General features: G+C 32.2%; 1 protein-coding gene across 1 annotated transcript in view; it reads left to right on the top strand.

The window, feature by feature from the left end:
* LOC129227676 (eukaryotic translation initiation factor 3 subunit D-like) overlaps positions 1-14,421 on the top strand; it is a 44,974-nt gene extending 30,553 nt beyond the window's left edge. Inside the window, exons 8-15 of the mRNA XM_054862268.1 lie at positions 382-430; positions 4,879-5,009; positions 5,957-6,039; positions 9,159-9,288; positions 11,529-11,671; positions 13,022-13,214; positions 13,648-13,735; positions 14,114-14,421. Of these exons, the coding sequence (XP_054718243.1) occupies positions 382-430; positions 4,879-5,009; positions 5,957-6,039; positions 9,159-9,288; positions 11,529-11,671; positions 13,022-13,214; positions 13,648-13,735; positions 14,114-14,130 (834 nt within the window). The 3' untranslated portion in view covers positions 14,131-14,421. The remainder of the gene's footprint in view (positions 1-381; positions 431-4,878; positions 5,010-5,956; positions 6,040-9,158; positions 9,289-11,528; positions 11,672-13,021; positions 13,215-13,647; positions 13,736-14,113) is intronic.
* Positions 14,422-15,792: the final 1,371 nt, after the last annotated feature.

Here is a 15,792-nt window from a genome sequence, read left to right as displayed (position 1 = left end):
AATAGTTTTGAGATCTTCGTACCTTAAAGCATGAGGGGGTTTTTTTTTTTTCATACTTTAGTCGAAGATCAGTGTTAAATGAATGTGGGACTTATATTTGGGATGATGAGTAATAATGAAACTTATATTAATGTGCATAAAATAAGTAGTAATTAAACAAAATTTTCCATACAATAATAATTTTTTCTTTGATCCTATCGAAATGTATTATGTTAATACTTGCATCAAACTTTTTTTCGTCTCCCAAACATTTACCATATTGCCTTCAAGTTGTCAAAAAGCAAAGGTGTTCAAATAAAAATTTCTCTTCATTTTTCTCTGTGCTTCTCAGATTTTCTTGTAACATTTGAATTAAATTAAATTGCTCTTTTTTTTTTTCAGCGTGTTGGAAATAAATTGTTCTTTGATAAGAGAGATGATTCTGAATTCGGTATGTTTCACTTTTATTCTTGCACATTTATTTTATTAATCTTCTTTTTAACTTAATTTTGACTTGATTATGTAACTAGGGTTTTACTCTGATAAACTGAGCTATTTCCCTTGAAAAAATTCACCTTCAGCTCAGGACTGCAGTTTTATACTTTTTAGCACTCATCAACCTGGAATAGGAAGTATCTTGGCTCCTTTAAGAGGTTTTCTGCTTCCAGCTCTGTTACTTCCTATTCCGGGCTGATGAATGCTAAAAAGCACAAAACTGCTGTCCTCGGATGGAATAACTGAGCTGGCGATGTATTTTATGTTATGCCTTAGCCCTGACTTAGGGCGGTAACTAACTGCAATATTATTTGTAATGTTTTTTAAAATTTTAAGTTTTAAAAAAAAGGGGGGGGGGCTAGAAGTGAACTATGTAAGATTTAATGCCGTTGTATGATTAGACAATGTGCAATAACAAGTATATAATGATTGTAACACTGGAAAGTGTCCTTTTGTAGATGTTTCCAACGAGTAAGATATAGTTTTATATCTTTTGCTGCTCTATTTACATGCATTAAAAAGGGACGATGCTTGGAAATATGTGTGGATGGAAGTACCTTTAAACAGTTTATTCATGTTTTGAATATTGTTCCATCCATTTTCGCTCCAAGATTCAAAAGCTGTATGGCTATTGAAACTGTTCCAATAAATAAATATGCTTTATGCTTTGACTTTCTAGTATATCTTTTCTGTGGTTTAAAACTGGATTTCAAAAAATACATTTTAAATACTGGGTTTAAATGTAGTGAAGGCAACATTTTGCCACACTAAACATTATAGGCTGAATGCCTGCTTCTATGTTGCTGAAATACAATTAATTTAGCAGTTAAAGCTGATAATTGAAAAAATTGCCATTGTTAAAACCAAATGATGTTAATATAGGCATCATTTTACAGTCAAATCCTCATTATAACGACACCTTTTGGGACTGTCAACAAAGTGTCGTAATGGCCGGAGCGACGTCATAACCGGAATAGTTTAAAAAATTCATAATTAAACATTAGTTAACCATAAAATTTGATTTAATTAAGAAATTAATACTGTTAATTTATTTTTTAATTAGATTTAATGTAAATTTGAATTATTTGTGAATATAACAAAAATTATTTAAAAAAAAACACCTTCACTTATTATTATTATTGTTATTATTATTATGTGTTCCATTCTACAATACTTTCCGATCAAATGTTCGATAAATTTTTGAATAACATTTGTCACACTCCTTCTGCCACAGAATTACCAGCAAGAAAGAAACCAATTCAAAACTCTTTTCACTTTTGTCCGCAATTTGATTAGATTTTGAATTAGCTAAGCTCCACCTTTCGAAGGTGAAAAAATCCTTTCTAATCCTTTTATCCACTTTAAGAGTTGTGTGTCCCCTTTCAGTCTAATTAGGAGCCCCTTATCTCTTTTTTTCTCATTGGAGAAGCTTGTTGTGACCACCTACAGCTTAACGTAGCTGTAGTCTTTCCCTTCTCTTGCTGTTTTCCTCATCCAGTATTGCAATCCACTTGCTTTGAATTCTTTTCTATTGTCCCTCTTGTCAGAGTCTGAAACCTGTACTTTTCAGAACTTATCTACTAACAGGACCCAATACAGACTGATTTTGCTACCGTTTTTCGGTACCTTCACAAAAATCTTGTTTTGAAATAGGTACTTTCACAAAAATCAAGTAATTAAATCAGTAGCTTGACAAAAACATCGAAAATTTCACAAAAATTTGCATTTTAAAATATAAAATTTGTTTCTCTGTTTAAAACAAAATTTACTCATAAAATAAAATTCCAAGCTGGTTTATATGAACAATCGTTTAAATAGCAACCTTTTTGTGGTATTTTAACTAATTTTTAGCTGTTTCTCGCCAAAGTGTATTTATGCAATATCATCATATTCTTAACATATTTTGGGGCACCGTTTTTTTTCATAATTTCAAATATTGTACACATTACATAGTCCATTTAGCTGAAATTACGATGGTATTTTTGGTACTTCTTAGGTTTTTAGCTCTCCCCCCCCCAAAAAAAAAGGAACCTGTTAAAAATAATACTAGATGACATTTACACTTTTTGAACTAAAATTTCATTTGTTCTACTTCTCTTTTACAAAAATTAGGATGCCTCTAAAAGTTTACAAAAACAATGCTGATAAAAAAGAACATTCACAAAAATAGAATGATGCAATACTTTCACAAAAATAGGTAGCAAGAAAAAAATCCTGGATTGGCCCCTGACTAAACCCCCACCACTTTTGAGGCGTCATGCCTGGTCAAATCTTTTGTCAGAGTATGAAATCCCCACAACAAACATTTCCAGATGTCTTCATTATTTTACTGAACATTTTTCAATTGCAAAGAAATATTTGATCCAGTCTGCTCAGCTCGAAGCGTCGTCGTAACTGGAGTTGCAAAAAACTGTCGTAAAATCCGGAGCCACTTAACATTAAAATTATATGGCATAAGTTCGGAACTTTGAAAAAGTGACGTGAAATCCGGGTGTCGCGATAATGAGGTTTAACTGTACTTGTTTTTCAAAAAGTGGAAAGTATTTTTGAATAAAGATTTGTATATAATAATCTCAGTACTTCTTAAGTTGCACCAAAGTATTGTCCATTTTCCATGAGAAGGCACTTTACTCCGCCTTCGTAATGTGGTACCCGATGATTCTATTTCGTTGTTTTTGGCATAAGACATATTCAAATCATAGCATTTTGTCGTAAAAGCAGCAGTTTTTTAAATGCAAGAATAACGAAAGTAGCAACAGGCAAGTGATGTAAAGGACACTAAAAAATTTTTTGCACGTTAAAATTCAATTGAACTCTGCGTTGGAAAAGGTGGGGCAAAGTGCCTTTTTGTGGAAAATGGACCATAATTCTTCTGCAACGCCCTTGTACAAGATGCTTATTTTCGAAAATTCTTTACAAAGTTGCAATTCTTGGGGGAGGGAGGGGGGCTATGTTTTTGACTTATGCCAAACTTACTTTCTGATTTTAGTTTGGCAGCTGTCCATAAATGATGTCACACTTTTTTTCAATATTTTTAACCCTTTGTCACCCATCACACAATTTTTCAAAAATATGTTTCACGGTTCGTACGCTCCTTCAAAACTCCTCCAATACTCCTTCATTTAGGAAATTTTTTTGAAGGGCCCTTCAAATTCTTTCATTTTGGTTTTGACTCCTTCCTTTTTAGTTCAAGACTACATAACCTTCTTCTATGACAGTAACTTAAAATACTTTGATCGACAACTAACTTTGTCACAGGGGCAATTTTAATGTAGTAATTTCGTGCATTTATTTTTTTCATAAAGATGTGATTTACAAATTGATCATTGTTAAGTCATAAAACTTGAAGGTGAAAATTTTACTAGAAGACTAAAACATTTCATAGGTTAAGTAAAACATGCTTAAATGGCTTGGCTATTTTTTCAAGCTTTATGATTATTGTTTTTTTTTTTTTTCCACCACACTCTCAGCAGCAAATGTCAGGTTGTCTAATTATTATTTAAATATTTAAAATTATAAGTAGATGTACTACGTTAATTGATTGTGTTGAAAAACAATTGTTTAGTAAATCGCAGTTATGATACAGTAAAAACGGTCATCCACTAGTATTGTCATGCCTTGAGGAGGAGACGTGTTCATGAAATTGTGATGAGGGGAAGACAGAGGGTGACAAAAAGTGACATCACAGAGTTATGATAACAATATGTTTATAAAAAATATGACATGTGATAAGAGGAGGAGTTAGGTGAAATATGACAGCCTATTAGCTCTTCAAAACCTCATTTTACTCCTTCAAACTCCTTCATTTTATTTCTGAAATTGAGTACGAATCCTGTATTCGTATAGGAAAATATGATGTCACACGTCTTATCTCCTCCCTCCACTTATCACAACTTCAAGGATACTCCCCTCCTCTCAAAGGGGGATATCATTTGTGGACAGCTGTTTCTTTCCTCTTCCCTAAATTATGAACCTTACAAAACTTGATATTTTTGATATTTATCATCCTAAAATTTTATTAACATTGTCCTTTTTTTTAATATCCATACTCTGATTCTTGTACTCAGTGCAAATCCTAAGCACAAAGTGAGAACATTCTATTGCTAAACCTTTTTGAGCTTTTGGAGATACTTACAGGGATGTTCAAAATGAATATATGAGTTGCCTATGTACAAACGTTAGGAAAAAGAAACTAATCAAAATTGTCTCAGAGTTCAAAATTAAGGTTCAAACCTGTAAGTTTTTTTGTGTGTGTGTGTATTTATTCCTTGATTTTTAATTTGTTCAAAGTTGTTTTCAAAGAGTTTTACTTTACTGAAAGATTTTCCTTTCCTCTATCCAAAAACCTCAAATGATTGCCTAATGTGAATGAAATATGTTAAAATTGTGTATTATATCTTTCAGATTTACTTACTGTTAATGAAACTGCTGCTGAACCACCTCATGAAGAAGGAAATAGTATTAATTCCCCAAGGAATTTAGCATTAGAAGCTACTTTTATAAATCATAATTTCTCTCAACAAGTGCTGAAAATGGTTTGTCATTGTTTTAAATAAATAACGATACCTTCATATAAATTTAAAGTGATTTGTATATGCAATGAACTAAGAAACTTTCTATACATTTGTGTTTGTAATTCAGCATTATTTATTTACAATCGCTTGAACTTTCCTTTTTTTCAAAAGCTTCACTAATTTCTGCAAGCATAGGAGATATGGAACTACTCATTAGGATCTTCTGAAGTCAGATTATTTGAAATTTGTTTTTCATGATTCTGGCTTTTTGTAAATATTTTATTCTTCGTTAGGAGTTAATTTGTAATGAAGCAGCCTTTTGTTTTTTATTTAAACATCACATGTGGTTTGTTAAAACCAGTGGTTGGAAGTAGCCACTACAAGTAGTGACACTACTGTAGTACCTATATCTTTTAACTGGTTTTAGTACATCACACTACTTCTTTTTAAAAAGTAGAGTAGCAAGTAGTGTGATACAAAAAAGAAAAAAAAGTTGTTTGTAACAATTTCTGTAAACTACTTATAATTTTTTTAAAAAAAATGAAACTATGTTCAAACGAATCTGATTGGTGCAAATCTTACACATGTCATCAGCAGATGCAATAAGAAATAAAGCTCATAAAAATACAAGCTGACCTCAGACATTTCATTTTGACGCCATACTTTCTGAACTCAGTGCATTGGTAGTGCTCTGTGTTTGTTATGTTTCTCTTAATGAGAGGTTTTAAGTAGCTGAGCTGATCGGTAACTCACTTGAAGCTAAAAATGGAGGGGGAATATATGTATTGGATTTGCAGATAGATGTATTTTTACTGAGCTCCATTTGCAAGTTTGATTAACTTTCTAGTAGAAGACTTGATTTTTTTTTTTAACAATATGTGTCCCAAAATTTTGGTAATTGAAAACTTTCAATCTCTCATCTCTATTCCCTTTTTCGCTAATTGATTTTTTTTTTTTTCTTTCTTTAGGGTGAAGAAAAATATTCTTTTGAAAATGTTAATCCTTTTATTCAAACAGATGAAGAAGTAGAAGTTGCATCTGTTGCATACAGGTAATTTTCAGTCTTTTGAGCATTATGTATAGGGTCTGGTGGGGGAAAGTGGTCAATGGGGGAAAGTGGTCATAATTCAAATAAATGGCTATACCTTAGAAATAAATGTTCGAATGAATGTGAAAATTTTATTTTAGAGTAGTGCAGTTAGAAACTACATTTTGAATACAAAATTTTACAACTGGCAAAATTTTATTTGGTAAAAAAAAATATTTTGTGTGATTATGAATTTTTATAAAATATAAACACCTTTTTCAACTTTCTTGGGAAATTTTGTTTGTTAGAATTATGAACAGATTGACTGCGCAGGAAGCTTCCTACATGTCTCAAGAACTCATACTCATTAGCAATTAGCTGAATCTATTTTGAATAATTTTTTAGAACAATTTTAGTAAGATGGGGTAAAGTGGTCATAATATTAGGCTTAACGAATATTGTTCTTTTAAAATCACTTAATCTTTAAGTATAAGGCAGATATAAATTAAATATTAATTTCACTTAATATGTATTGTTTTTACAGTAAACAAGGTTAAATAATATTGATAATGCGCATGCATACGCATATACTCGTGTAGGCACATATATATACGTATTCACATAAATGCACCAATAAACACGTATTTGGGTATCTCGTAGTATTTTTTATATATACAGATGTACATTCGACTATTCACGTATATATCCTCTTATACTCGTACATATACGAACACTTATATACTCAGGTAGACACGACGTATATACGCGTACGTTCTCGAGCTGACACTTACATACTAGCATATGATATACATGTATGCAGGGTGAGTTTAAACTCTTGGGCAAATTTTTAAAAGGTGTTAGAGAGGAGGATAAGAAGTAAGAATCATAAGAAACATATGGCCACAAGCTCAACGCTGACGCGCTACATGCACGCAAAGCCAGAAACTAATGAATGCAAAACAGGTCACAAATTTATTACAAAAAAGACAATTTTACACAACGACTTAAGAAAGTTTTAAAGTGATTGATGAAACTTGCGGCCGGCATCTGTAATACATGCGTCGCAATCATTCTGTTGCAATTCCGAGACTCTTGAAAAACTTTCATCAGTCGTTGCGCCTTTGTTGCGATGCGTGTATTAGAGCTACTATAGGCCTTACTTTTTAACAACTGTCTAAATATTTCTTAAGAACTAAAATGTCGGGTAAAATCATCTTTGTGTAACAAATTTGTGACCTGTTTTCATTCCATCGATTTCTGGCTTTGTGTGCATGTAGCGAGTCAACGACCATAAGTTCCTTATGATTCTTTGCTTCTTATCCTCCCCTTTCACTCCACTTAGATTTTGCCCAAGATCTTGGATTCACTATGTAAGCATACATGTATATTAGCGGATATACTCGTAGATATACGTGGATACATGTACTGGTGTTTACACGTAAATGTACGTATATACGTCTAACAAGTATAGAATCGTGTTTACACGTAAGCATACGTATATACTCTTGCTTCCACATATATATACGTGAGTAGACACGTACCAAACGAGCACTGGATATATCCGCGAGTTAACTCGTGTATACCCGTATATGTATGTAAGTACACTACTGGCAGTTAAAATTGCTACATCAAGAAGGAATAGTCTGAATAAAACAAATTTTGCACACGTGATGACAACATTTACACTAGAAAACGATTACAAAATGAAAGCAAAATGATCATTTATTACTGGAAAATCTCACATGAATGGAGGTTTAAGTACCCTGTTGCGCCACCTCTAGTTGGAATTTAAGAACCGATACGGTCGAGCATTGAGGTACAGCAGTTTCGTACGATGTCTTACGTCTTCTCGTACCACAGTTGCTGTAAACGCGCCACTAATTTGATCAAACTTACAGACTGTCCAATTTACCGTCTCAAGTGATCCCAGATATGCTCAATTTGTGACAAGTCGCAAATCGCAGACCAGAGCATCACGCAGATCAGAGAAAGTGATAATGCGGAAGAGGAAATTCCTTTACACCCTTGCTGTGTTTGACCGAGCATTGTCATGTTAAAAAATGGTTCCTAGGAGCCCCGTCGTGAGTGCTAACACGTATGAGTTTGATCGAATGAGTGGCACGTTTACAGCAACTGTGGTACAAGATGACGCAGGATATCGTAGGAGACTGTTATGTCTCAATGCCCGATTGTTGCGCTTCAAGTACATCGTACATTCACGCTAGAGGTGACTTAACAGGGTACTTAAACCTCCATTTATTCGAGATTTTTCCAACTATAAATGATCAATTTGCTTTAATTTTGTAATCACTTTCTAATGTCAAATTTTATTATCACGTGTAAAATTTAGCTTCATTCTGGCAATTTCTTCTTGGTGTAGCAATTTTAATGGCCAGTAATGTTATCTATGTACACTTATATATGCGTATATACGTCGACTATACACGTATATACTCAGAAACTCAGGTATGCACGTATACACTCGAGATACATGTGCAAACACGCAAATGCTGTTCGTTTTGCGCGTATATACTAGCATATACACGTGACTCGTGTAGGCACGTGTACATCCCTGTAGGCAATCACGTATACATGCTTATATGCTCGTGTATACACAAATATACTTGAGTAGGCACATGCATGCATGTATCTGATGTATACATGTATTTATTCATATATGAACATGTTTATTCTTGTTTACACGACACGTATATACTCGTGCATACCCGCATATACTCGTACATATACTTGTAACTATAAAAATGACTGAAATATACAAATAATAGGGTTATTTGTAACAGTTTTGCAGCTGTTTTTAACTATGACCACTTTCCCCCATGCTATGACCACTTTCCCCCACCCCATGGGGTAAAGTGGTCATAAATACAAAAGGAAATGAAAATGTTATAAAACTACTTAAATCAATATTTTTTTCCCTGAAATTCAGTGTACGTGTTCTTTAATAATGCAATGTAAAATAATAACAAAAAAAGTTGAAGTATTTAAAGAATTTATTGTATTTATTATCCACCTAAGTTGAAAACCTACTATTTTATGACCACTTTACCCCACCAGACCCTATGTAGCATAACAGAACTGTACCGAATTGCATAGACTTAAATTTATTTTAATTTGCGTTTTAGATATCGGTTATGGGATCTTGGCGATGGTGTTGAGCTGATTGTACGTAGTGAGCATGATGCCGTAATGTTAGGTCCAAATCAAGAATTACAGTTCATTAATATAAAAGCCCTAAATGAGTGGGATCCAAGGGTAAGTAATTCAGTCTTAAGGTCTTCAGAGATACATTTAAAGGGATTTCCTATTGCAGCTTTAGAATCATATCAAGGTTCATTTTAATTAAGAACTTAAAAACATTACATATAACCAAAATATCAGCTAAATTAAAAACAGCATCTGATCTTTTCTTTTTATCATTGAACAACAAAAACAATTATCTGTAATTGAACATCAAATGCTTGATGTCTGGTATAATTTAAGTGAATAAACATTTGTGTTTGAATGTTTAGTATTTCAATAAAAGTTTGCCATCAATTAAAACTTAAGGTTTTTTTTTTTTTTTTTTTGTTTATGAATTAGGGTATTTATAGATATTTGTCTAATTACTTGTATATTTTAATATGCTGACTCCCAAGCTTGTTATATTTGTAGATATAATTTCACTGAATAAATAGTGTATTAATCAACCTGAGTTATATTAAAATTTCTTGATTGATCAAACTGCCAGAACTTGATAGTCAGATTTTTATTTTTCACTTAGCATTAAACGTGCCTTATTTTTCAATCTATAATCCACAGGTAATATACTTTGTAATTGTTAGAAACAAAATTGCAATGCATCATACATTGTGCTGATCAATGTAATCAGTACTTGTTTATGCCTATGGTACTTTAATGAAGGAGCGTCCCCAACTTTTTGTAATCGGTAAACATTGGGAGGAACATCATAGTCAAGCTGTAAAAAATAAAAGACATTTTTATTTTGCTAAATGTCTTATATTTTGTACTTTTGAACCAATAGCAAGAGCAGTCATAAGCCAAAAATCAGATACTACTAGATAGCTGTTCAGTTAATAATATTACTCATACTTTGTGGCATCAAAAAATAAACAAATTCAGGGACCGCGTTAAGCATTCGCCAATGTGCCAAATGCGATAAAATCGTAAAATCGGCGAACAAAAATCGAATTTGGCGAATTTATTGGTGAACAGAAAATTCTCTGAAATATACACAGAGAAAAAAAATATCCTTTCAGATGTCAATCTAGATAAAAATTAGGTCCGTTCACAAAATTTGGACCCCTAAAAGCGGACCCTTCACAAAATTCCAACCCCTAAAAACGAACTTTTCACTAAACTCCCAAACTAGCAATCATTGAAAGTTGTTCTATCCTCGGACCACTCCAAGCAGATTGATTTGCGTGCACGCACGTTAGCATCGGATCGGAGCGTTACCATCGATCTGATCAGAGGAAGGATGACGTTTGCCTCTCGCCTCTTTGCGCCACTGTACTTGCGCCTCTCGCTGATTGGATATCGAGTGCTCAGCGTGGCTACCGAGTAGAAAGTGCTGGCGGATGCCTTGTTGAATGGCGCATTTGTTTCATTGTGTTCGATGTCCGAAACATCAGAGTAAGATAGGAATGCAGTCTTTACTTCGTTAAAAGCTTTTATTTTTACTCTCAAATTTATTAAAAAATGATAAATATCACTTGAAGTTGTTTTTAGCCAGTTTTTCCTTTGAAAAATTACAAATGATTTGTGGAAAAACTACTTAATTTGCATTTTCTTTCTCACCAAATTCCTGAAAACGGACAAAAATTCCTGGATATACACCTGCCCTTACCCTCAAAAAATTGTCAAAAATTAAGCTATACTTCCCTTTCTGATTAAATATTTCTGCTGACAAAAATACATTAAAATGAGTAAAAGTTAGTCTGACTAAGACTTTTGAAATTTGGCTAACACTTTAAAAATTTGGCTAATTTACTGGCGAACAATTCGAAATCCTTAGCACGATCCCTGAAATTTTTTAACATGTGAAAGCCAAATGAGGCAGTGAGAAGCAAAAGAGATACAAGTGGACATTTTCACTTTTTGAGTAAAACACTTTTAAAGATTAGCTCCTAGGTAGGCTTTCATTTCAATTTTTTTCTAAATCATGCTCAATTACCAAGATTACTAGTACCATTTCTTGCCCCAAGACAGAGGAAAGGTTCACCTACCATGTGTACTGGTTATCTCCAAAATTTTAATTTTGCCGCTTATATCCCTTTGCTTCTTGTTGCCTCAAATGTGAATATATTTTAACTACTTAAAAAAAAGCCTTAGTCATTGAAAATAGTCTCCAGATTAAATTCTTTAAATATAATAGTTTTTGTGAGGCAAAGTGCATCTTTCATTAAATATCTTACGTTAATTAATGAAATTAATGACTGTGATCACATGTTTTAATGATGTTTAATTTTTAACATGAACAATTTTTGTTGTAGACTTCTGGTGGTATTGATTGGCGTCAAAAGTTAGATACTCAAAGAGGTGCCGTTCTGGCAAATGAACTAAAGAACAATTCATGCAAACTGGCAAAATGGACCGTCCAAGCTCTCTTGGCTGGTTCAGATCAAATCAAATTTGGGTGAGTACTTTTGCACTTACCACTGAAATTCCTAAATTAATAAAGTTAGGTTTAATGAAATATCCACAAAGGATATCATTAACTCATCATCAAAATGCTTGTGTAATACTTATTTTAAATTATTTATAATATAAAAATGATTACATGTAGTTCTTGAATACTGTTGGCCCCACTTTAAACAAATACCATCAGTTTTAGAACATGTTATTCGTTTAGCGGGGCGTTTGATTATGCCTAAAAATGTTCTTTATGTTACCAAATTAAAAACACTTGACTAAATACATAATAGTAAATCAATAGCTCTTTAAAAGAAATAATTATTGTTAGTGGTAAAATATTTTTGAAAACTAAATAAACAACAAAATAATATACTAGCTTCAAATTAAAATATATATTTAAAAAATATTTTGCCTCCAATTTTCCTAAATTCCTTCTTAATGCATTCCAAGTTTCTCAAGAACAGTTTTGTATCTCCTGATCTGAACCATAAAGAAAATTATAATCCCCACTCAAACATTCAAAAAGCCTAAAGCCTATTATTCTCTGGTCAAGGGATTTCATTTGACTTGTATTTTCTAAGAGAAAAACTGCCTTCACATTTGAAAACCTTTTTGAAACCTTCAACTATGTACCCCGAACATTATCCCTCCCCCCTCAAAAAATATTTTTGTTTCTTATGTTATGTTTAAATTCCTTTAAAAAAAAAAATATTTGCAAAAAGCATACCAATCTTGTATGATTAAGCGGGGATCTTTGACATTGCATCTGTGGGGAAATATTTGGTTCTGGAAGGCTTTATTATAAGTCCGGGGGGGGGGGGGGATTTGCTTATCTGTCTTTTGCAGGGGAGACAAAATGAAATATGGTTGTAGAACTAAGACTATTTTATTCATATGCGTGTCTTGTGCATTTCTCATGTTGACTTAACAGTTTCTATATGGGGATATCTGTTAAAGAAATATGACACATAGTATGAAACTACCCAGAATTTGTGTAGCACAAATGAAATAGAAGAGATCTTTTCGTCATTAAAGATTATCTAATGAAACAATACTAATTAAATATTTATCATTATTTTTAAGTATTTTTTTATTCAATCAAAATTTTGCATTCTGAATTCTTCTATTTTTAGTAAGCAAATTATACACTAGATCTATAACCATATAGCCAGATATTTGAAAATTTTGAAATTTTTACACATGGTTCAGTCAAATAATAGAATTTAAAAAAATATCTGTCTACGAAAAAAAAGATAAAAAGCTGTAAAGGGGGGGGGGGAGTAGTGAGGTTTTTATTGTGTAATTCATGCTGTGAATGCATCACTAAAGCGAAAGTATTTTTTTTCCTTAGATATGTTTCTCGTGTTCATGTGCGGGATTCTGCCAAACATGCTATACTAGGAACTCAACAGTTCAAGCCTAAAGAGTTTGCTGATCAAATCAACTTAAACATGGACAACGCTTGGGGTATACTCAGATGCATCATTGATACTTGCATGAAATTAAAGGAAGGAAAATATCTAATTATGAAAGATCCAAATAAGGTACTTCTCTAGTTTTATTCATGGTAATTTTGAGAACAAGTACTTTGCCATTCAGCTTGTTTTTGTCTGTTTCAGTTTTAGTTGAAAATAATTGCTTTGTTTCGTAGGAAAGTTTTTTTTTTTTAAAAAATAGTTTATATCAGCACATAATTTAGTTGTGAAATAGGTATCTTCATAGTCTCGCATTTGAAAATGCTTTTCATATGGTAATTTCAAAAACTTGGATGTTTCATTTATCTTCAGGTATCTGTCTGAATCTAAATGATACTGATTTATAGAGACTGGTGTATTGATGCTGTCATTTTCATAATGCTATGTGTTATTTTCTTTAGTTGATAATTTATTTAGAGTGAATAAATTTAGAAGAGAAAAACTGATATTGCTTAAAGAATTTCTGATGTATTTTCATATCAATCTTACTTTTTAATTTTAGCCTGTTATTCGTTTGTACGACATCCCTGACAACACTTTTGAAACTGAAGATGATGATGACGACGACGATGGGGATGATGAATTAAATGGTATATATTTGAATTTTGTTTGAAGTCCTGCGATAATTCTGATAATTTTTAGATAATTAGAAACGATTAATTGGGAAAAAACTTTTGAAATAGTTGCATATTTATTTATTCGTAATAAAAAAAACTACTTGTACTGTTTTCAGATCAGGATTTATCATTCCAAAGCAATATTTAGTTTGTAAAGGGGCAAATTGAGTTCTTGCAAAAATAAATTTCCATATGCTTTTTATTAAATCAAATTTTTAGAAGTAAAGATAGGGTTAAAAACAGTTTTGCAATGTGTCCTAAAAATACAAAGTAATAGCTCTTATACATTATATTTGAAATATTTTGCATTACTTTTGCTTTTATTGATTTTGCATGCTGTTTCTTTTTCAGAAGGTGGAGAAGATTAATTGGCCCTCTTCCTTTTCTTAATTTGTGTTTTGTCTTGCTGGAAAAACTTCTTTGGACTAAACTACTTGGACTTACCTAAACTATTGGACAGGACTTACTTACTAAACTACTTGGACTTCACTTTTAAATTTTATAGTTTTTAAATGCTTTTATTAAACTCAAGTATGATTTATTACAATAAACCAGTTACTGAAAAATTACTATCTGCTTCTCCACATCAAAACAATATGTATAAAAATGTAAAAAAAAACAGAAGGGAAGAATTGTAGTGTTTCATTAAAGTTTTCCAAATGACAATGTTGAGAATTTTATTCGTCCTCTTCTGGTATTTTTTTCCTTTAATTTTAGTGAATTCAATAGTATTTTTCAATGTGCATGTAGAAAATCATTCATTAAAAATTTTGTGCATTTCTTATTTGTTTGGGAGAAATGATCATTTGGCTCAGTTTTCAAAGAGCTGATAATGATGAAATTTAGCAATTAACAAAAAATGTTTTTTAAAAAAATTTAAATTTTAGTGAGTATAACTTTTAGTGTGGATGAGTATATTTCTTAAAATCCTTCACAAACCCAATGCTGAGCTAGTTGAAATTTTATTCAAGTCTGGTTTTGCATATGCATTCATTTTATTGTTCTTGAAAATAAATAGGGAAAACTCATTATCTTCTAAAATGTATTTAGATCACACATGTAAGATGGAGTAGAATGAAATGAAGGGTATGTCCTAGAATTATACACCTGAAAAAGCAGCTCTGTCAATTTTTTGCCAGAGGAAAAGATTGCGATTGGAAAGATAAGCATTTGACTTTTGTCCCTGTAAAGAATAGGTGATTTACTTTTTGATGGAGTGGTGACTGGGGGAGGGGGGAGAGCTTCTAAGGATGGACAGGCTATCCTTAAACCTAGACCCCTTTGGACTCTCAAATCTGATAACAATGCAGAGAAGATATCTGAGAAAGTATGGAATATTGATGTCAGTTCATTTCCAACTTCAAAAATGGATTCCCATCAACCACATGCGACATTCATTCTTCAAGAAAACTTCATTTATAATATGTAATTTATTAAGACTAAATTTGAATAAAAAATGTGGTATATTACTCCTTCCTCTCAGAAAACATTTATTCACTGAATACAATTAGAAATAATTTAGGAATCCTATACTTGAAGGCAAAGGAGGCATTGAGGCTCATCACAAAATGATTAATTAAAAAAATACTTTTTTGCTATGCAGAAGCATGGAGTTGTGAACTCAACTATACTACGAAGCACTTGAGAAGTCAAAATCATTTTGAGTAATCGAAAGAAATAGAAAGAGAGAGAAAAGAAGGGAGCTGAAGAGCAAGTCAAAGATGAAAGAGACGAAGAGTCTGCAGAAGACTTAACCATCTTCATAGTAAAAAATTAGATATTCTGAGTACAATACAAAGGATGTATGGTCATTGGCTAGTGCTTCATTGGCTGGTACTTGATGCTTCAGACCCTATTTCATGTATAGTAGTATGTATTATTCCAAGGAACCAAAAAGTTTTAGCATTTTTTTTTTTTTTTTGAGCAATCACGATTGCTTATTCTCACTTGACTCTTTTGATGTGCTATCATTTTATTTTCCCGCCAGCACCCTCTGCAGCATCACCGTCTACCGGTTCCTTACGATGCTG

This window comes from Uloborus diversus, chromosome 8 (assembly GCF_026930045.1).
Source record: "Uloborus diversus isolate 005 chromosome 8, Udiv.v.3.1, whole genome shotgun sequence".
Lineage (NCBI taxonomy): Eukaryota > Metazoa > Arthropoda > Arachnida > Araneae > Uloboridae > Uloborus > Uloborus diversus.
Note: the sequence above shows the minus strand (reverse complement) of the source record. Positions and strands in the feature narration are given on the sequence as shown.